At 40.3% G+C, this 23,138-nt stretch overlaps 1 protein-coding gene across 1 annotated transcript in view; it reads right to left on the bottom strand.

Annotated features, from left to right (window-relative positions):
• The window catches only part of MET (MET proto-oncogene, receptor tyrosine kinase), a 72,718-nt gene that overhangs the window by 20,620 nt on the left and 28,960 nt on the right, over positions 1-23,138 (bottom strand). Inside the window, exons 4-11 of the mRNA XM_035126755.2 lie at positions 19,691-19,816; positions 17,462-17,635; positions 11,843-12,003; positions 9,504-9,606; positions 8,922-9,058; positions 7,028-7,189; positions 5,781-5,880; positions 664-879 (exon numbers count right to left, since the gene is read on the bottom strand). Coding sequence (XP_034982646.2) covers positions 664-879; positions 5,781-5,880; positions 7,028-7,189; positions 8,922-9,058; positions 9,504-9,606; positions 11,843-12,003; positions 17,462-17,635; positions 19,691-19,816 — 1,179 coding nt within the window. The remainder of the gene's footprint in view (positions 1-663; positions 880-5,780; positions 5,881-7,027; positions 7,190-8,921; positions 9,059-9,503; positions 9,607-11,842; positions 12,004-17,461; positions 17,636-19,690; positions 19,817-23,138) is intronic.

The raw sequence follows: 23,138 nt of genomic DNA on the forward strand, positions 1-23,138 counted from the left end.
TATCCAATTGCCCAACACGGTCGGGATTTGTTCATTTCTGCCTCTGTGTCCCGCTCACAATTGCTAGTGGTCCTCCTCAGTGCTAAAGTCTGCTTCTTGGGGTGTAAAACTGTTTAGCAACATTTTTAAAGAATTTAAAAATAAAAATAAAAATAAAAGCCAGTGGGTCCTTATAACTGACAGCAGAGTTCTAGAGCTGACCCAATCTTGGTTTAAAGATGTATTGCTACTCAACAACACAAGCTCTTGTGCAAGCACTTGTAAAAATATAACCAAATTCCTTACTGTTTTACAGGCATATGCATGCCTGTTAACAGAAACCAGTGCTTTTCTTCTAGAAGAAAGGTGCCAGTACTCACTATGAGGTTGTCACAATAAGTGCCACACTTTAAACTAGGTGCTTTTCTTTTGGGGGGGGGAAGGTGCAGAAACTGCGTATCCTTGAGTACCCCCCCAAAAAAAGCACTGACAGAAACTAAATATACATGAAAACCTAAATTTAACCCAAGCTTCTCACATCTTGTCCCATCTGTATGCCAGTCAAAATTATGTCCACAGTGTTGCTTGCTTCAGATCCCAATTGGTTCCAGACAAGTTTCTCAGAATTCCTTGGGGTGACGTGGGCAAGCTCATTTACGACATTTAAAACCAAATAGCCCTTACCTTAATCACTATATTTTGGTTTCCCTTGGAAATCACCACTGGTTTTAAGGGAATGGTAAAGACCGGGTCATTCACATAAACAAAATTAAACGCAGGTGAGATGACTCCATCAAAAATGAATAATGCTTTTGTCACAAAAGGTGGTGTCAGGTTATATGATCCTAGCATCGGAGTTGTGCAGCAGATCATTTCAGCATTAGAACGATGATTACATTCCTAAAATAATAAGGAGGGAAAAGAGGTATTAGATGTTTACATGCCTAAAATAAGAAAAGGAAACTGAATAAGTAGACAATTGAGTATCACAACATTTTATATGAAAGGCTGCTTGCTGACTTCAACTTTTTGTTGATTTCTGCTTTCAGAGAATTGTCCCAATTATAGCTTGCATATTCTTTTAACATAGCAGCAATATGAGCTTTCCATTATAAAACTTCACTCACTTATAAAAATTGCAAAGTTAATTCTAATCATGGACATACTTTGCAACACTCACCTAGTAATATTACAGGTGAAACTCGGAAAATTAGAATATCGTCGAAAAGTGCATTTATTTCTGTAATGCAACTTAAAAGGTGAAACCAATATATGAGATAGTAATATAATAAAAAATAATAATAATAATTTATTATTTATACCTCGCCCATCTGGCTGGGTTTCCCCAGTCACTCTGGGCGGCTTCCAACAGAAGTATTAAAATACAATAATTTATTAAACATTAAACGCTTCCCTAAACAGGGCTGCCTTCAGATGTCCTCTAAAAGTCTGGTAGTTGTTATTCTCTTTGACATCTGGTGGGAGGGTGTTCCACAGGGCGGGTGCCACTACCAAGAAAACCCTCTGCCTGGTTCCCTGTAACTTGGCTTCTCGCAGCGAGCGTACCACCAGAAGGCCCTCGGCACTGGACCTCAGTGTCCGGGCAGAAAAATGGAGATGAAGACGCACCTTCAGGTATATAGGACCGAGGCCGTTTAGGGCTTTAAAGGTCAGCACCAACACTTTGAATTACCATATTGTGCTCGGAAACGTACTGGGAGCCAATGTAGGTCTTTCAACACCGGTGTTATGTGGTCTCAGCGGCTGCTCCCAGTCACCAGTCTAGATGCCACATTCTGGATTAATAGATGCATGACATGCAAAGCAAGATATGTCAAGCCTTTATTTGTTGTAATTGTAATTATTTGTCGTTAGGCGGGTCAATTATAAATGGAATGTAATTAATGAAATGTCATAGCGATGTTTATTTTTGTATTATTGTAACTATTTGTTTTATTACTATGGAATTTCCAAAAGAAAGCATTTGTAAAAATTAAAATTAAAATTAAAAATAATAAGTTGCATTACTGAAATAAATGCACTTTTCAACGATTTTCCGAGTTTCACCTGTATATTAGGGGCATCTCTCTCTCTCCTTCCCTCCCTCCCTCTCTGTGTGTGTGTGTAAATAAGTCTATGGATGTGTGTCTTGGACACTCAGAGTTGTCTTCTACTTTTATGTCCAGCTACAGTGTCCAATACTCCTACCATCTTGGGAAATGGTTCTTATGTTGAAAACTCTGGGAAGTTGTAAATTCTGGTCTTATTTCCACTGATACAGGTTTCCTTATCCACCAAGGGATGGATGCTTAAATGAGATCCTACATATTAACACAAAACCATGTGCCCACTTTCAGTACACACTGAGCTTCTAAACCTGTTGACTTCCACATTTGTTTCAACGGGGGGGAAAATATAAGTCTCCATTTCAAGATCTGCATTCCACCACCCCCCACCCCACCCCATGGAGAAAGTTAGCAGTTAGCACATATGTCAGTTGGCGACTGACAGAGATTTGCACCCGGAAAACAGTACAGGGGAAAAGGGGTTAAATGCCTGCAGCTTCTGTGCCCCTTGGTCCAATCAGATTAGCAGCCACTCCCTAATGTTGTATTTAATTAAAAATAAAAAAGTCAAGAGATCAGGCCAAGATCTTCCAGAATAACACACAGTTTATCTCACAGAACTCTAAACCTCTGCCATTTTACCTAAACTCATTCTAGAATTAATCTGAGGCTGTTGGTTTGTATGCCCATGGAAGATTCTGTCCCAGTTGCATTGCTTTTTCACGTGAAAGAACAGAACAAATAGTACATGGCTGAGGACTGTGGTCTTTCATTCAGTTGAAGGCTGGAGCGGAAAGAAAAATAACCCAGCAATGGAATTTAGTTAAGACAATGGAAGAAACATTCCAGACTATTGCCAAAAATGCCATGGGCATCTCAAACTCAAAACTGGCAGCAGCTGGGAATGTTTTCTTCCCCACTGTCCTACCTAAATTATTGCAAATCATACATTTGAGGCACCAGGCTCTGGGAAGGAGGTGTGAGGGCTCTGAGATGCTGCAGGAACCCTCACGCATTCTTCTCAAAACCCAACATCTCCAAGAGGTCCAATGTTGTCCTTAGGTCAGGTCTACATGTGCAGCAGAACAAGGCAATATAAAGGACAGTACTGCTTAGCCTGCAGGTGGGAGTCATCACTTTTTAAAATTATCCAGAAAACTAGCACATCAAGGAGAAAAATCCTAGCTTAGTTAACCAGCTTTGTAAATATAAGCGCAAGTCCATACAAGTTATTAGCCTGCAATTCTTCTTACTCCCACTGCTGGCTGGCAGAAGAGGAACAAACACCTCTGTCCTTCCAGCAGCAGCCGGCTGCATTTCTATGCTGGGCACAGAGGAAGAACAAGTACTCTGGTCTTCCTTTGCCAGCCAGTTCTCTCAGATGCATTGAATTCCATGCACTTGCAAGCAATTCCTTCTTGCTTATGGGCTACCAGGCTAGTGCCGAAATATAAGGTCATCTGTTTGGTGTGCTGGTTTTCTATCTGAAAGCCATTAAAAAACAACCATAATAGAGCATGCATTTGTTTGTTTGTTTGTTTGTTTGTTTGTTTGTTTAGAATTAAGTTATTTTCCCCAAGCTACAGAGTGAAGTGATGCAGGTAATTCCACCACTCAATTCTGTGTCATCTGTGGACCAAGCCTTATTAATAAGAAAACAGATATTGTTCCATAATCTTGCACATTTCTTTTATGTATGCCTCAAGGGAGCACATGCAGATTGCCGGCACTAAGCGCTATCTGGGTACCAACTGAAGTTAAAGGTGCTTAAATTAAATGCTTGTGCTGGCAATCATAAACATAGGGTGTAAACCCTATTGAAGACAGTGGGACTGACTTCTGAGTAAGCATGCATAGGAGTGTGCATGTAAATATGTTGCGTTCCGTTTACATTAAATAGAATGAAATAATACTAGCAAGTCATAGACTAAGCATGTAACTACATTCATGTTTGCTGCAATGGCCTCAGGCAATTATATCCCTTTTCATTAATAACTACTTTAAAAGATACCTATATTCCTATTTTTTATATGTAGGTGATCGTACACAGAAGCACTTGTATACATCAGAACAGATACTGGTAATCATACTGATTTCATTAACGTAAATTCATTGTACATCTGATTTACTTCAGAGTACCAATGTCTTTTAAATTAATAACAGTGACACTTATAACCTAGTTTGTGGGCATCTATTAGAATAGGGTCTATAGCTCTTTACTTTATCAGGCCAGTCTCGAAAAAAAGGATGCTTTCAGAGAACGATAAAAAATAAATAAATCTAATAATACTCTTTAGTGGTGATGCAATGTGACTGATTGGGAAGGTCAAGAGAAATTGCATTTGTTGTGCCCTTATTGCTAGGTAATTTGACATGGCATTCTTACTCTGAAATTGATTTTAGGAATTGAAAAATGTGGTGCTTTTCATGAAATACTGCATTGATAATCTATAAGGGAAAAAAAATCCAAATCCATATGATCAAGACTAAATTAACATACCACCTATTTTATCTGGCTTTTAAAAGACATTTGCCTTGAATGTTTCCACTGTATTTCAGGCAGTGTTTATTCTTTGTTGTAAGAATAAAGTAAAATGTAAGTATTTGCAAAAAATTGAGTGCTGCTGAAATATGTATAGCATTTAAGTGAGCTGCAGGAAAGAAGGAAACCTTCTTCAAAAATACACATGGCTTACAATAGGAAGGCATATGTATTCTTGCCTCAACACTAATTGTGACCTATGAGGCAATGAAAGCAAGCCATGACCCATAAAACCTGAACTCCAGTATCTAAGTTGATTTTTAAGAAACCTTTGCAACAACAGGATAAATGTGGCAGAAGATCTGTGTGCTTCAGGGCATCACCTGGTAGCTGACCCAGGTAAAAGCAAGGGGTAAAAAAGTGGCACGTTATAGCATCTCGACCATCGTGGCAGCCCAGAGGATAAATGGCCTTTCACAGAGAATCTAAAACATGGATGCCTAACAATGTGAATTGGAAGATTTAGGCGATCAATAACAGACTTGGAAAAAAGTAGACGGAAATAAAAAGGAATAGTGTTTGGCCTAGACAGATGCATCCACCCGACTGACAAGGTGGTGGTGGTTGCACACATTGAAAGGGCTATTTCGGATGTTAATGATCCTGCCTTGTTAAAACATAGTTTGGGGAACTAGGAACAGGTGCTAGGCCAACATGCACACCAACTTCACACATGTTTTTCCACCCATGCTGGCTTCAATTCCTTTATACTGTATACACACTTCTCCACGACAATGGCACTTCTTCAACAAGAATAAAATGCAGCCTACATGACAAAGAATTTTTCAACATGCTTGGCTGGTCTTAATATACTTTGTGGTATTTGAAAGCTCAGCTGGCATATAGGCCTGCACTGTGATGCCTGTTTCCCCATGTATACCATCAAACCCCTTTTAGAGACTTTAAAGAAAGCTAAGCCTCCGAATGCAACTAGCTGCTGTCATCTTTAATTCAAAAGGCTGCATCGTTCTGTCAGTTAATCAGAAACTAGAAGATATATAGAGATATGCAGAATAAAAATCAACATCTCAAACAATTCAAAATTTTAAATGCATCTTTACCTACCTGAAGATAAGTCCCAATGAACGCAGTATAACTTACTTCTGCGTAAATTTGCACAGGATTGTGCTGCATTTTCTGTTTGAAGGTATGTGCATATCAATCTAAAGTTAGCACTTATGCTACACACTTACCACAGTAAAGTTCTTGCCCAGCTTAGGGACGGTTACCAGCATCTTTGGAGAGTGTGCTGAATTCAGATTGATCCCCTGAGCTGTAATTGTGCTTCCACCACTGAGAAAAAGAAATTGAAACAATTTCATAAAAACAAATACCAATCCAAGATGCAGATCAGCATTTTCATTTTCTTAAATATCAATATGTTATTTAGACTCAACAGATTAAAAATGGCCTTGTGAAAGAGATGAACACAAAATCAGAAACTGCAACCCTACCTATATAAAGCAGTCCCCTTAACTCGCTGCAGTGGCCCTTTATTCCCACTTCAACCACTGCATAAGGTTGATTTGATTTCCCCCACCTTGTTCCTGATGTAGATCTTCACTGACCCCTTCTTTCCTGGCCAGGTAAGGCACTATTCTGTGGTTCACTTCAGGTGACAAAATGTCTTGGCTCCCATATATGTGTGTAAGTGTGTGAGTGCGAGAGAGGTGCCTCATTCAGACATAATGCTAAACTAGAGTTAGTGTTATGAGACTGATCTTATGCAGGGCTTAGGCTCACGCACTTCCTCCTACTCTTCAGCTTGGTCATGAGAAGTTTGAAAACTTTCACTTTTCTTTTCGATTAACTACATCTTACTGTGTTGTGCAAACCTGGACAAGCTGTGGTTATCTCAGCTAGGGTTAGATCAGGCATCCCCAAACTGCAGCCCTCCAGATGTTTTGGCCTACAACTCCCATGATCCCTAGCTAACAGGACCAGTGATCGGGGAAGATGGGAATTGTAGTCCAAAACATCTGGAGGGCCGAAGTTTGGGGATGCCTGGGTTAGATGAAGCAAGCCAACTTCAACCCATAGTTTATGAAGCTGACCTGTTTCTACTAACCATAGCTAAGGTTAATCTAAAACAGAAATAGAAGCTCTGTATTTCCTCTTCATAACTACACCAAAGGAGAAGGGGCATGTGAGGGGGCGTGCAAGTTCACAAAGTCTAATTCACATAGCACTAAAGCACTAGTTAGCATAATAGCCATATGCAGCCAATATGTGTGAACGGAGACTGTAATACCATGATGGGATTAGGGTTCCTAAATTGTCCCCTTTTATTTTTGGGGGAGGTAGTGGAATCCAAATTATATAAAAATGCTTGGAATATTACTTATGAATAAAAATGCAAATCCATTTGGGCGATTTGGAAAGCTATGCCACACTTTGCTCATTCATTCCTAGGAATATATTTATTGGAAATTTTACTCACCTAAGAAAGGATTTGGCAGGATAAATTTTAGAAACAGTAGGGTTTTCTCTGTATGTAAAATGACCTGCTGAACGAACCGCTGAATCGATTTTCATTCTGACATGACACTCTGAAGCTTCTCTTTCCGGAGCAGTGTAGCACTCTATGGTATTATCAGACACTCTGCACAAGAAGAATCCGCAGGGGAAAATGTTTGCTATAATCGCTATCAGAAAATACATGCTGCATATTTTCTAAAACTAGCCAAGTCTCACTTAAGAGTAAGTTCATTGAAATTAATGGGCCTAAGTTAGACATTAAATTACATAACATTGGCTACAACCCCCTAACTTGATATCCTAGTTCTGAAATTAAGCCCAACACTGTGGCTTGAACTCTGAAACTTTTTGCAGTTTGGCACATGAAAAAGGAGTGGGGGAAATACCCAGGCACAAGCATTGTTTAATAGGCCAATATTCTGTCTGAACCAAGGCAGTGACTTGTTCAAGCCTATGCAGCAAGATTTAAGGTGAAGAGGGAGTCTGAACAATAGTGCTCCTGAGTTCAACACTCTATCCATTACACAACGCCAGTTCCCAAACAGAAATCAAAATGAAGAAGCAAACAGAAGCAAAGGGGAAGAAAGTGGAACAGGAAGGCTAAAACTCATTAGTACACGTAGTATGAACTGCATCTCTCCGTGTGTAAATATAGTTCCAAAATTCCATCAGACTCTACCAACATTCTCTAGAATGATACTCCAGCCCATGGGTAGGCAAATTAAGGCCCGGGGGCCATTTCTGGCCCAACCACCTTCTAAATCCGGCCTGTGGACGGTCCTGGAATCAGTGTGTTTTTACATGAGAAGAATGTGCCCTTTTATTTAAACTGCATCTCTGGGTTATTTGTGGGGTCTGCCTGGTGTTTCTGAATGAGTAGAATGTGTGCTTTTATTTAAAATGCACCTCTGTGTTATTTGTGGGGCATAGGAATTCGTTCATTTTTTTCCCCTTCAAAATATAGTCCGCCCCCCCACAAGGTCTGAGGGACAGTGGACCGGCTCCCTGCTGAAAAAGTTTGCTGACCCCTGCAGTCTAGCCTGACTTAAAAATGGAACTGGGGGGAGGTGGTACCCAGAGCATCTTCAGGAAACAAAGTAAGCAGGCTTCAATTTGGGACACAACTACAAGGAGGCAAAGCTCGTCCCTCACCGCTGACACTAGGTTCACCAAGCACAGGTAGCCCCTTCCCACATATTCCTATGTGCACCTTCCACCCAAATGCATGGCTGTTTTTCCACTCCTGCTGGACAATAATGTCAGGTGCCATAGGCATCTGGCCGGCCACTGTGAGAACAGAATGCTAAACTAGGTAGGCTTGACGCAGCAAGACTCGTATTGTGTTCTTAATAAAAAAATGCACTTGGGAGACAACACTAGAGTGAGGGAAAGATGTTTCCACCACCATAGATAGTGTGTGAGGCTAGACATCCATCGGCCAAAAAAGTAAGAAAAACAGGGAGAGATAAACAGAAATGCACTGTTTGGGGGTCTCTGCAATACACAGAGGTCTCTCTCTTACACACTGCAGGCCCACAGATTGTCTATACTGCACTGGTTAACTTCCTGTTGAGAAAATAATAATGCAATGTTGTTTTTTCTTGAATATGCAGACAATATGTGATTAAGTAATTCAGTAAATAAAGTTTGAGGTTTCTGATCCTTGCTATCTTAATGCTTCCGCATTCTGATATCGGTTTATATTGCTGCTTTTGATTTATACGTTTTATGTTTTTTCATGTACCACCCTGGTCACCTTGGGTTGAAGGGCGGAACATAAATCTAATGGAACAGTACTAATAAAATAACAACAGCCTGTACGTTAACAACACTGAAAACATTGTTTCACGTTATACCTTGTCAACCTGCATTGTTTACTGCCAACATAAATCTCTCGGGAATTCCCACTGCTTAGGTATTCCCCAGTTAAAGTCAACAGCGTTCCGCCAAATCTTGGACCAAAGGTGGGCGAGATTCTTCTTATTATGGGATCCTGTCAAGTAAAAAGAATGCAGCTTGTTAATTAAATAAAAAAGCAAAATTAATAATCATATTAAAAGAAAACATGTATAACGAGGTCATCGTACTTAATAATAAGAAGTAACTTTTTAAACGATTGACACAGGGGTGGGGAACCAGAGGTCCAGGGGCCAAATGTCCCTCCAGGACTGAACCTTGAGACCCTCCCTCGGCCATACCCTCCCTCAGCATCCCCCTCACCAATCCTGCTCTGCACCGTACTCTAGTGCTTTTGTTTAGCTGGAATGTACCAGGAGGTAGGTTAGCAACAAGAGTGTTAGAGGAGTGTATGCATAGAAATCTCTTGTCTTCTGCATGGCCTTGCTAAGCAAAGGTACGAATCACATCCATGCCCCCTGGAAGGTTCCTCACAGTCCTCAAGCTGAAAAATGTTCCTCGCCCTTGCTTTTAACACTCACCACGTAAGAGAAGGTATTGAAAGTGGTATTGGTTTGTCCATTTGAAACGACGCTCGATACATTAAAACGTGCATTCGTTACATCGCCAAGTGTGCACTCCAACCTTCAACAACAACAAAGCAAAGACATTATTTCTAATTATGTTATAAATATAAAAGAATCACCCAAACTTATAATAATAATCTTCATTTTTTAAAAGTGGTTATAGCTTTTCCTGATGCAGAATTTTAATTTATTATTTTATTAAATCAGTAATTTAATACTGTATTTTATTAAATCAGTAATTTAATACTGAAACTGTAGATATTTTGCCAATAATTTGTGATGCACCTTTGACTTAGTGCATGGAGGGGGAGAGAGATGAGAACACATTCCAGTTTCTATGTAAACACACTTTTTAATACCGGTATATATTTTGTTCCAAACAATGGGTGAAAGATCAACAAAACTTGTTTGTTTCAAGAGCTCTGCCCCAACAGATATTACAGTGGTAAGAAAAACTTCCTTGGTTGTTCCCAAGAGTATCACAAAAAGTACGTGTTAGGACAGCTTTATCAGAGATTTATCTAAAGGAATGATATGATGAGGCTTGTATGAGCCACTCAAAGAAAACAACTCCTTTAATGACATCATCCTTACAGCTATGCCAGCACACAACCCCAAAAGGTAAAATGTTAAAGATGGAAATTCAGAAGCAGCTGTTAATACAGTGGTACCTCGGGTTACAGATACTACAGACGCTTCAAGTTGAAGACTCCGCTAACCCAGAAATAGTACCGGCCATGATTTCATGATCAGATTTCAGCAACTGATTATACAGTGGTACCTTGGGATACAAACACTTCGGGTTACAGACTCCACTATCTCGGAAGCAGTACCTCGGGTTAAGAACTTTGCTTCAGGATGAGAACAGAAATCGTGCACCGGCGGCAGCAGGAGGCCCCATTAGCTAAAGTGGTACCTCAGGTTAAGAACCGTTTCAGGTTAAGAACGGACCTCCAGAACGAATCAAGTTCTTAACCCGAGGTACCACTGTAGTCACCTTCTGTGATCCTAAAATACTAATCGGAACCAATTGTAAGAATTGACAGGAACCAAACAGAACTAGTTTGGGACCTGAACTATATATGTGTGCTGGGTTTCTTCCAATGGTGCCACAGTAATGTTTTTAACTGCCAGCTTTAACTGTCTATGCTGTAGCAGCAGCATCTCTTCCCAAGAGGAGATGCATGGGATCTGCTGTTGAGGACTCTGTGGACCTTTTTTTTGGAAGCTCTCAGATGTCACCCAGAAGAAAAGCAGCTGTGAGTCTTTCCAAACAACCAAATGCTACCGCCGCCACTGCCCCCTTGGAGAGCCAGAGTATGGAGTATGGCTCTCACTGCTATGCAGGGCTACTAGAGACCAAAGTGCTAAGGTCTATGGAGCATGATGGGGTGGGTGGCGCTGTGGTCTAAACCACAGAGCCTAGGGCTTGCCAATCAGAAGGTCAGCAGTTCGAATCCCCGCAACGGGGTGAGCTCCCATTGTTCGGTCCCAGCTCCAGCTCCCTCAGCCTATAAAGCAAGATGAGCACCGCAACCCCGAGTCGTCCGCAACCGGATCTAACGGTCAGGGGTACCTTTACCTTTATGGAGCATGTTATTTCCCCTCTTCCTCCTTTATGGCATAGCACTGTACTGCAACCAGAGTTTCTTGGTGGTTTTCATTCTCAAACAAAAGGTGGCTTGTGTAAGCGGAAGTGAGAGATGTGAGCTGCAGATCAAGGTTTGTGGCAACCAGTGCCCACCCTCCGCTGAGACAGCCTTTGGTCTGAGAGGTTGGACTGCCATGCTGTAGACACGATCAACATTTCTTACCTCCACATTCTAGATATATTGGTGCTTCCGCCCACATTGGTACACAAGATTAATGACTGAGGCTGGTGCAGAGCCAGTCCACATGGCTAGCTGATTGGCTGGGCATCTACACTTGGCAGGGTGTGTTAGTAACAGACCTTTAAATCTTTTTTGCATCCCCACTGAGATAAAAAAAAGGCACTCATATGAAATAGGCACTTCATGCTATACAGAACTAGGTTAACAGACAACAAACACATGTAAATAATAATAAATAAAATAAAGTGCTACTGAGAACTATTAACAGAGTAAGAGCTATGAGCTGCTGGTGGTTGGGCCATCTTCCAGCAACACAGTTTGGCACCCAGCAACATTTACTACTGAATATCACACTTCAGTGACAGATGACCAAAGAATGCATGGCACAAGTTATTTGGTGGTGTCTTCCATTGCCCATGTGCCTAGTGATACTGGCTTATAAAGACAGAATTGATTTCTTACTTGTTTTTGTCACTAGCTTTGACATCCAGAATGCACTGCTGTCCCCCAATGAGAACCGACATTTTTTTAAGATTCAACTTGTTGTTTTTGCTGAACCCAAAGTCCCACCCACACAGGGTGAGTCTTGTTGCACCATCAAAAGCTGCGCTGCTTGGAAGAATCTGAAAAGGGGAAAAAAAAACCAGTAACACACTTAGGATTTCTGATGGGCTTTGAAGGTGTTTTTCAAAAGGGAAAATAATGGGAGAAAATAATTTCTTCTGCTGGAGAGTACCCTACCCTTTATCTTAATTGTTCCTCACCTTTCATTCATCACAGTATGAGCATTCTCCGACAGTAGCAATAAATAACCCAGCCACTGCTCGAAAGCTCTGAATTATTATGTTTAGGGGCACTGAACAAGCTCTGCATTGTAATAGTCTTTTTAATACCCCTTTAGCTTGTCTTTTATGTCTTTCTTGTGGTATGTAGAAGAATACAATGCACTTATTTTATTAGAAGTAAGATAGTGAATAAAAGAATATCAGTAACTTATTTCACCAACGTGATGAAAAGGCAAGAATTCATGGAGATGATAGCTTCAAAGACATCTAAATCAAACATTGCCTTGGGAGCCACAGAATTAGCAGGGCTTCTACAAATTGATACCATTTGGTTACTTCTACATTTTCAAGTTAAAAATAAACTACAGTACCTTGCAGCAATGTAGTGACAATCCAAAAAGGAAGTGCTCTTCCCCCTCCCACAACCTTCTATATATTGTAAATTGTGTTGTAAATATAACAATGGTGGGAAAAATATATGAATACTATAGAAGTTGTTCAAATTTCAGTGGAGGGTATTCAGCAAGGCACTGTCAATAAAATCTGACAATGCTTTTAAGGCATATATAGACTTTTAACAATAGCATCTGAGTTTGCAAACATTCAAGCCCCCGGGCTAGAGAACAAAAGAATTAACTTATGCTTGTGATGGAACTACTAAAGTGACTTTGGCTTAATATTTTATAGTGATAGTTATTTTACTCCTAAGAAGCAGCACAATTGTGTCTTTCATCATGAATCCCGCTTCTTCATGTTGCATCTGAAAAGGACATTTCTAGTAAAATACTCAGGTTACTGTCCCCTTTGAACATCCAAAAAGGAGCTGGCACATTTCATTTATACTTTACTGACTTGGCTTAATACTAGAAGGATTTAGGAAATGAAATGCCAAGGGCGAAGTAGGTATTGTGAATATGCTGCACAAATTAACCCATATAAATAGTGAAACAATTGATCCTAGGGAAAATGAGACAATGAATTAAATCCAGACCCTACTAAAGTCCATTTGGAATCTACCTGAGTCGTCTTTATGTATGTGCCGTATTTCCTCAATGTCTTACATTACTCTCCCTTGTGTAAACAAGACTCTAGAGCAGGATCTCCAAACTAAGTCGCAGGGGCTGGATGCCGCCCAATCGCCTTCTAAATCCGGCGCACGGACGGTCTGGGAATCAGACCGTTTTTACATGACTAGAATGTGTTATTTTGTTTAAAATGCATCTCTGGGTTATTTGTGGAGCATACAAATTCATTCATATATTTTTTTCAAAATATAGTCCAGCCCCCCACAAGGTCTGAGGGACACGCCATGCAGGGATGTTTCTGCATATTGTATTTTGATCACAATTGCCTTAGACCACTGCACTAGGACCAAAACAACGCATAGCTGTTGTTGGGGCCGGTTCCACGTGACTAGGCAAAACACCACAAAATGACGGAAATTTTTCTTCTCACATTAAAGGCAAAACGAGGGCATTACCATCAACTCAGGCCATTGTAATTACCACTCTGTGTTTAACTTAAGGACCAGAGTATCACTTAGCATGTTTTAACCACACTACTGTTCATTCAAAACCCATATATATATATATATATATATATATATGGATGGATTTACGGATTCTATTGCAAATGCCACACAAAGCAGGTTATCTTCGATTTGATAGTACCAGCAAAAAGCCTCACATGGTTCTTCCCTAGATTTAATGTGCCTGGGTGTAAAGCAATAGGCCAAAGATGAATAATCTATTTTTTTTATTTTTAGTAGTAATGCCAACCGTCATGGTCCACCAACCGTGAAATCTCCCTTAGCAGCTAGCGACCATAAAGATTTAGGTTCTCAGCTGCATTATTTTTCTTCCTTTTAGAAATAAGTTCCACAAACTCACACTTCCTGCGGCACAAGCTATTAGGATATTTCATCATTTATCACTGCCAGAGAATAATATTTATTGTATTTTTAATAATAATAATAATAATAATAATAATAATATATTCAGCACATGAACTTGAGCTTTATATCAATCCAATTGCACTCTGAGATTAACTTTATGCAAAATTTCTCCTGAGTAAGCACAGTGGACTTGATTTAAAGAATTGCCATACAGTATTCATGAAACTACCCCCCCCCTTTTAATGGCTTCCTTACTCAACAGATACCTTTAAAAACATTTCCTGCATGTAAAAATAACATGACTATACTATACTAAGCATGCCTGCATTTTGTCATAAAAACCCAAACTACACATGACGGCTTTGAACAATTTCATACTAACCTCAGAGACTAATGATAGCATGACATCTCAGTCACACCAAGTCCTCTTACCCTTGCCCTGGCAGAGGTAAGGGGCCTTAATGTAGTTTTAAATGTGATTTACATTCACTCTAAGGCCGTTTTACACTACGTGAAGTGCATAAAAGGCCTAATGTAACTATGAATCAGACTTCATAATTTAAAAATTATTTAGGGCCTGCTTTCCACCCCATTTAAGCCATGTGCACTTGCTTAAAGTGATTGTAAAAGCTTCCCCCTTTCAGAAAAGACAGATTTCCCTTCATGTTGTGCATCTATACATAACTGTAGGGTGCCAGGATTGTTCACTGATCCTTACTGCATTCACAACTGAGTTCTCATCCATTACAAAGGATGCATTTACCATTATCCTGTTATGTCTTGTCACCATAGGCTTTTCCTTTTTTGCTTCAATACAGATTACAGTAGTTTGATAAGGTACAAATTTGACACAGATTCGTTTTCTGCGTTGGGCTTGACTTGGATGCTATTTTAAGCACTTTTAAAAGCAAAAGAGAAGTATGCTCGGTAGTTCAAAGGCTCCACTATTTATGCATTTATCCATCTAAAAACACCAAAAGCAGTGAGCAGCAGAGACAAATATATCGAGTGAATGGTTGGTGTGTTTACGTGTGGGATTACAAGTGGCATGGCCGCGCTGTAAAACTAGACCTTCATAATTATGTCACACTTAATGCAGAATGATTTGGTTAAATGCAGAGGCAGCCTGGACAAATCTTGCAATGACCATAGCTAACTGAAAACAGCAATGGGCTACTAAGCTCTTTTCTCATTTGTGTAATTTAACTCTTGCTCACACTTTTTGCATTCATGAATATTTTTTAACAGAAAGCAGCTTCTAAAGAGGTTCCCTTTCCTAAGGGCCAATCTGCAGGCTGTCTATTTACTTAATGGGCAACAATACACAACCCAAATGTGTCAAAAGAATTGACAGCTCAGTTATAGGGCTTCCATTGGGAACAGGGCAACATTGAGCCAGCCTCAGTACTGAGGTTCAAAAAAGTTTTTTTAAAACATTATCGAAGATCTTCTTGGTTCCCCAAAAATGTGCATTGTCTCCCTACCCCACCCCCAAATCGTAAAGTCTTTTTTACATTTGATGTGAAACATTATACAGAGTAAGGTGGGGTAAGAAGAATGAGGGGAAAGAGGATTGTGGTGGTAATATTTAGTATGTTTGTGGGGTTTTATGCCAGTGTCACTTGAGTAGGTTCTCTATTCATTTAGAGAGAGAGAGTTTGTGTGTGTGTAACACACATACACATACACACATTATATATATTTCTTGGTAGTGAGTGTCATGCAGCAGTAAATTAGTAAAGAAGAATTAGTAAAGAAGACGCAGAGTCTTCTTCAAAAACAGAATAAAAGTTTACTTAAGAAAATAAACTTGTTCAGAAACAGCATAGTTAAAGAGCATACACAGAGTGCTCATAACAGCTTTCTTAGTCTTCACAGAGGCACAGATCTTAGTTATTGATTAACTGGAGTCCTGGGAGCTGCTCTGTCTGCAACAACTATACATTCGCATACTGATCTGAGACAGACTCTGATAGAGACTGCATTACAGACTGACGCCCAGAGAGAAAATGGCTACTTTATATAGGGAGAATGAGTCATCACTCAAGATGAGTTACGTGTCATGATGAATTAGCAATTTACTGTTAGCAGTTACAGCTAGCAGGCTTGAATGATTGTATAGGCCTTGCCTGCTTCTGCTCTCAAGAACCTTTGTCTCATGACTGTGAGAGAGGTTGGGGAGGCAGGGCGTGGTTGGTTATCTTTAGTTGGCTGCAGTGAAGTTTGTTTGTGGGGTGCGGGGACTGTTTTCGGTCAGGTCAGCCATATTGGTCCATGCTTACTCCTGACAAGTCTCTCCAGTATCTGGCTATTATGTTTCTGGCTGCTGAGAGTAGGTGGGTTACGAGCTCTTTATAGTGTGCATGGGCATTATTATCTTGGAAGATGTTTAGTAGGGCAAGTTCTGGGGTGATTTCTAATAGCTGTTTAGATATTTTGCTTGTTTGCTGTAGGACTGCTATCCAGAAGCTGGATTTTGGGGGCATTCCCACCACAAGTGGAGGTAAGTGCCTGTGGAGGTGCAGCCTTCATTTTGATGAGGTTCCTGGGCATATCAGTGCCAGTTTCCATGGTGTTAGATATATATATATAAACAGAAAAGAAGGCCACTCTATACTAATGACTCTTGTTACCAAGAATGAGGAAGTCACTTCATTATGAGAAATCTAAAGTGAGAAACAAACTTTCAATTCCTAAATTGGTATGCAAAAAACAACAACTCTGGGAGTCATTCAGCATATTCACACCTGACATATTCCCATATTGATGCTGAAAGCCATAATTAGTTCACATAAATTAATGAAAACACCAACATGGTAAGTTGTCCGAGGGCAAAGTATGGAAAAGCCACCTGTCAGGCTTTACCCAGTTTACTGGGATTTTTGTCCAGGAAAAACTTGACAAAGACCTTCTCTCAATTTCTGTATTTTACCCTAACGGGCAAATAAAGGTTTGGAGGGTAAAGATTCCATTTAGAAACATGGCGGGAGGGCAGAAAGAGAGGATTAACCCTCTCAATGCTGTAGCCCTAAATGTAATTTGAGAGAGACTGAAATTGCTTTTTCCTTCAGGCAGAGAAAAGCCCCATTGAAGAGATTTTGTGTTGGTGTGCCACAGTGTAAGAACATCTTATTCAAATAATTGGTGGGCATGTTTTAACTTGCGAAAAGGAAATCACAGAAGGACAACCAACTGATAGTCCATGAAACTGCAGTAGTTTGTTTTTTTTTCCTGGATCCTTCCAACCCACTCCCTGCTTGGGGTTGAACTGGCAAATCGCTGCTTCTTATCTGGAAAGCTTTTCTCCAAAAAGGTAACAAGAGTTTTCCCAGAATTGTATACACTTGTCATGACACCAGTCTACATTACACAGGGATTAATGAAAGAAAAAGATAGCTTTACCTGAGAAATTTTGGGTGCACATGTTTCCTGTGTCCAGCTTCCTACAGTGCACTCAGATGACCGCACACACTGGTCGCCACACCAGCCACAATTCATGAAGGAAGGCAATCGAAGACACTGACTGCAGGTATTGACGTGAGAGCACCCTGGTCCAATTAGTGGGATCTTTGTTATCTAGTGACAGGAAAGTTACATGAAAATCACCCCAAAATTGTATAGGTTAGTAGACAATGTATACACAACTGAGAAGCCAGAAACTCTTTTAAGTTACCCTGCCAATGATACGGCTGTTAACTTTTACAATATAGGCAGGCTCATATTCTTCAATAAACACTGAAAGCACTGAATCCATCAGAAGACTGATGGATGGCAGAAAGGGAAGGGGTTCTCTTGCTGCACACTATATGTAGGGCTGCTGATCCATGCTATATCAGTAAATCTAAACCACAACACAGGAGAAGTATCCCTGTGTGTTCAAGCACCCCTCAAAAAAATCCCTTGTTAAGTCTTTTTACTCACTTCTTTTTCACCTCTAGAGTAATTGATCACGCAAGAAGCAGAAGGCATACTTGAAAGCAACACTGAGTTGCTAATGTCTTAAAATAGGGAATAGAGGGGTTGTTGAGGCTGTTATTTTTCAAGAACCTGAATCCATACCTTCAAACACAGCTTTGGGTACTGTTAGCTTGATTGTAAAGGCCAACTCCTAGTCTTGTTTTAAATGGCTAATGATGGCTAATTTGCCTCCTGTAAGGCAGGAATAATGCTACCTTCCTAAAGGTAAAGGGACCCCTGACCGTTAGGTCCAGCTCTGGGGTTGCGGCACTCATCTCCCTTTACTGGCCGAGGGAGCCGGCGTACAGCTTCCAGGTCATGTGGCCAGCATGAAGTCAGTGTCAATTAATTGGTGCCTGTAGAATTCCCAAAAGGATGGGGCGAACAACTATCAAGAATGATGAATTACACTAACATTTATTCGCTTTAAACTCTCTTTCCAATAATAGAATATGTTTAATACCATTTAAGCTACATTATCAACAAAGGTCATTCGAAACACCATTCTTTTACTTAAGTCATTGTGTATTTTTCTTCTCAACAGCTTGCACTAAAGAAGAATTTACATTACTTTTCTTTTACTGGTTTTCATCACAGGTCTCCTGCTCAAACAATTCTCTATATTCATTTACTTGATTTCTTAGTGCAAAATTAAAAATCAAAAATCGAAAAAGCAAATAATGCACACAAGATTATGGAAAGGCTGCAAGGCGAACTCATTAGAACCTCAAAGAGTGCATTAAAGAAGTTTAACCAATATGGACTTTTGCACAGAGTGACTCTTAAATTGGTTTTTGCCTTTCCACATTTGTATTCAAATGTAAGAATATGTTTATACTGGGCCTCTTCTGTTCTTTATATTCCAGAATACAATTGCAGTGTAACCTGTAGAAATGCCCTTAAACTTGGACATAATTAGTTGGGGTTCAGATCCCAGCTGAGCCGCATAAAATGTGCTGGATAAAATGGCTGCGGTTGAGGCTGTAGCTAGTCGCACAATGGTAAGGTAGCACCCCCTGCTTTGTGCAGCATGTTTGCCCACATCCGAAAAAACAAGAACACAGAGAGAGAGCTTTCCTCCCCGTGCACATCTATGGAGTGATGTCTCCATTGACTTGCATGGGGTGGAAGAAGCTTCCATTTCTGAAAAATGGTTGGTGAGGGGGATAAACCACTCCCAGCCAAGAACCCTTGGGGCAACAGGCTCTTTGTCAGTGAGTGGGCATTTCCTCCCAGAAGCTGATTTGGAGGGTACAGCTTTCTCGCCCTGCCCATGCAATTACATGGTCGGATTCGACTGGACTTAACCGTCTAGGGGTCCTTTACCTTTACCTTTACCATGGAAAACAAGGGGGCAAAGTTGCAACCTCCTCCAAATTGTTGGTAGGGGTGGGGAAAGGGATTATCCTACCAAGGATCCTGCTGTTTCAAAGCAAATGGGCATTGCTCCATTAGCCTACACAGGGGGTGGCGGTGGCGGCTTGGATGCTCAGGTAGTGGGGAGATGCTTCAAGAACCTGGCAAGCTCCTTGTTGTGACTTTGTGGGTTCTGCTGTGCCTTTGGGGTGCATTATTTGGGGTACCAGCTTACACAACTGATGGACTGTAAAATGATAATAGGAGGAATCCTTATATAAAGGTATCCCTATAACCAAAAGATTATGAAATATTTACCCTATTCCCGGTGACCACCAGAATATAACCATCATCGCCTGGCAAATTCTTAATTAGAGAAACAGGATGGTGATCCAGTTGAAAATTTACATACGGTTCATAGTGTTCTGAACGAGACATCACTATCTGAAAAAGAAAAATTTAGAAAGCAAACAATTTATATTCATATTATGCAGTAATCTTGATCTACAATTATAGTTCCATTTTTTTGGGGGGGGGGAGTATAAATGCCAAGCCATTATAAATGCACTAAGAACCAAAGAGAAAACAATTTAAAATCAACAATATTTTGGAAAGATAATAGAGAGCAACAATTATGCAAAAAATTTTTTTTAAAAAAGTTGCATCACTTTGGGGAAACAAACGACTTTAGACTGACAGCAAAGTAACCCTAGACATTGAATTTTGGACCAGTTGGAGGTTTCTGAGTTGTCTTCAAGGGCAGCTCCATATAAAATTCATTGCAACAATCCAATCTGGAAGTTACTAGAGCATGGAGTACCATGCCCAAATCATCTCTGTCTGAAAGGGGCGGCAGTTGGTGAACCAGCTGGAACTGGAAATAACCACTCCCAGACACAGAGGCCACCTGTCCTTCAATTGACAATGTTGGAGTACCCCCAACCTACGAACCTACTCCTTCTAGGGGAATACAACCCCATCCAGAACAGTCTGTGTTCCCACCTTCTTTACCAAGGAACTTGAAACACATAATACCTGTCCTTCCAGCATGCAATTTCAGGTTGTTGGCCCACATCCAAACACTTGCCTAGCACCTCAAGCCACCTCTCCTGATTCAAATGGATAAGAGAAATAGATCTGGGTGTCATCCACATATGGGTGACACTTCACTCCAAAACTTCTGATGAGAGCTCCCAGCAGTTTCCTATAGATGTTAAATAGCATTGGGGACAAGATGGAACAGTTTGCCACCCCTTTAAAAATACTGTTTTAGCTTTGTGCAGCTTAGTGTGTATTAGGCTAACCAAAACTGGTATGTAGAAGTCTTATTTTTTAGATAAAGGTTAATAGCTATTACAGGGTGCAATAGTGTTCTGTTAAAAGTCAACTGTGGCAAAGCTGAATTCCTCAAGTAAAAAAATTCTATGAAATCCCAGTTAACATATTTGAATTACTTTGAAATAAACTTTTAAAAGACCAGTGCCGTATCTCTTCTCAGAGGGGTGGAATCCAATGCCTTTTTTTAAAAAAAAAGCTTCACTGCCACATTTATGGGCAAATCCAAGTACAATTTTGTGGTCATTGTCTGGCTGTGCGGAAGAAGCAAAAACTCAGTGGAGATGTATAGTTTAAGCGGCATGCAACTTTGACCCAATAGGTTTCAGACATGGTTTGGTTTTACAACCAGGAGAAAGTGTGAAACACACACACACACTGCAAAGCTGTGTGAAAAAACAGATTAACGTTGGTATTAGGGAGAGGTAAATCCACAGCTGCAAATACCTTTATAATGGATCATTAGCTGTGTTTTCTCTTGAATGCCCACTGCTACAAAATGCCAAGAATGCTTCCTCTTATTGCCAAATGTTATTTTTTGATTGTGCGTGCGTTAACCCTCAAATAACTTCTAAGATGCATCTTTAAAACAATGCCAGAACCATTTGGTCCTGTTTCCATGGTTCTAGAGAGCTGCCCAGTGCTTCAGCAAGGATCCATTATCACAGAAACTGAACACAGCAAGTAAACAAGCTTTGTTCTTGCAATCCAGGCTGAATACATTCCTTACTACTAGTAAAAGGTGCAAGTACTGTAAACTCATTATTACCTTCGCTATGTTGCCACAACCTCTGAAATGCATTTTATGGAAGCTGTTTAAGGGCCCATCCATAAGGGCTTATGCCACATTTCTAGGCACAGGTCTGGGATTTCCAGATCCATGTCTGAATGGTGGGGTTTGGGGTTTTTTTGTCCTAGCATTCTCCCTGGGAAAACCTGAATTTTACTGCTGGATCGGAGAAAACGGCAATCAGGTTTTCCATGGAAAACGCTGGTTCGGGGGGTGGGGGGGGCAACCTGCTTGTTAACAATACATATGGAAAAATGTTGCTAAAAATACATATGTAAGTGTTCAGACATCTGACTAATGTCCTTTATCCAACCAGGGCATTTTAAATCTTGGCTCCATTTGATTATTACATACATATCCATCATTTTCTTCCAAAGACTTCAGGGCACTACACGTCAACACTCAGGTAGTGTCCTGTCCACTGTTGGCTAGACTCCGATATGTTTAGATTCAGATAAACAGAAAGGAGAAAATGTGTTCGAGTTACTGATGTTACAAATAAGACCTTAACCCAAAGAATAAGTTGGGTAAGAATAATAATTTTAAAAAAGGTAGAATGCTTCTAAACATTATAAGAAAATGAAGTGCAACTTTTAATAAATGTAAAATAGAAAAATGTAGTAAAAATAGAAAAAAAATTATGTGCATTTTTATAAAGGTAATAAGTATATTGATATGACCTATAGATGACAACAAAATTTGTCAAAGACCAGGTGTGTTTCAACCCAATTTGTCTGTGTCAGTGGTCAGAAGAGAATTATTATGTACTACTTAGTCACATACTCTAACCCTTAGCTATCCCAAGGTCAGCTCTCTCAAAAGATTGGGCACAACTTCCTAATACTAATTCCACTTGTTCATAGGCATGTCATAATAACTGATCAACTCATCATATTAATTAGGCAGACAGACCAGACTAGTGGAGCAATTCTGTCACCAAGTCGTATTTAATAATGTTCTTCTGAAGACCAATTGGGTCAAAACATGTCATATTAAAAAGTGCATGTGCATCTTAAAAAGCAGAGACATCACCTTGCCGACAAAGGTCCGTACTGTATAGTTAAAGCTATGGTTTTCCCAGTAGTGATGTATGGAAGAGAGAGCTGGACCATAAAGAAGGCTGATCGCCGAAGAATTGATGCTTTTGAATTATGGTGCTGGAGGAGACTCTTGAGAGTCCCATGGACTGCAAGAAGACCAAACCTATCCATTCTGAAGGAAATCAGCCCTGAGTGCTCACTGGAAGGACATATTGTGAAGCTGAGGCTCCAATACTTTGGCTACCTCATGAGAAGAATCCTTGGAAAAGACCCTGATGTTGGGAAAGATTGAGGGCACTAGGAGAAGGGGACGACAGAGGAAGAGATGGTTGGACAGTGTTCTCGAAGCTACGAACATGAGTTTGACCAAACTGCGGGAGGCAGTGCAAGACAGGAGTGCCTGGTGTGCAATGGTCCATGGGGTCACGAAGAGTCGGACACGACTAAACGACTAAACAACAACAACAACATGTCATATTGGGCTTTGACCTGACCTGAGGTCAATTTGTTACTGTACCATTTCTGCAATCATCTATTTTGGCTACATTTTCACATTTTCATGTTGGATTAAAGTTCTGCTTCATTTTCTCATAATACAGTG

The sequence above is a fragment of the Zootoca vivipara genome, chromosome 10, assembly GCF_963506605.1.
Source record: "Zootoca vivipara chromosome 10, rZooViv1.1, whole genome shotgun sequence".
In the NCBI taxonomy this organism is placed as follows: domain Eukaryota; kingdom Metazoa; phylum Chordata; class Lepidosauria; order Squamata; family Lacertidae; genus Zootoca; species Zootoca vivipara.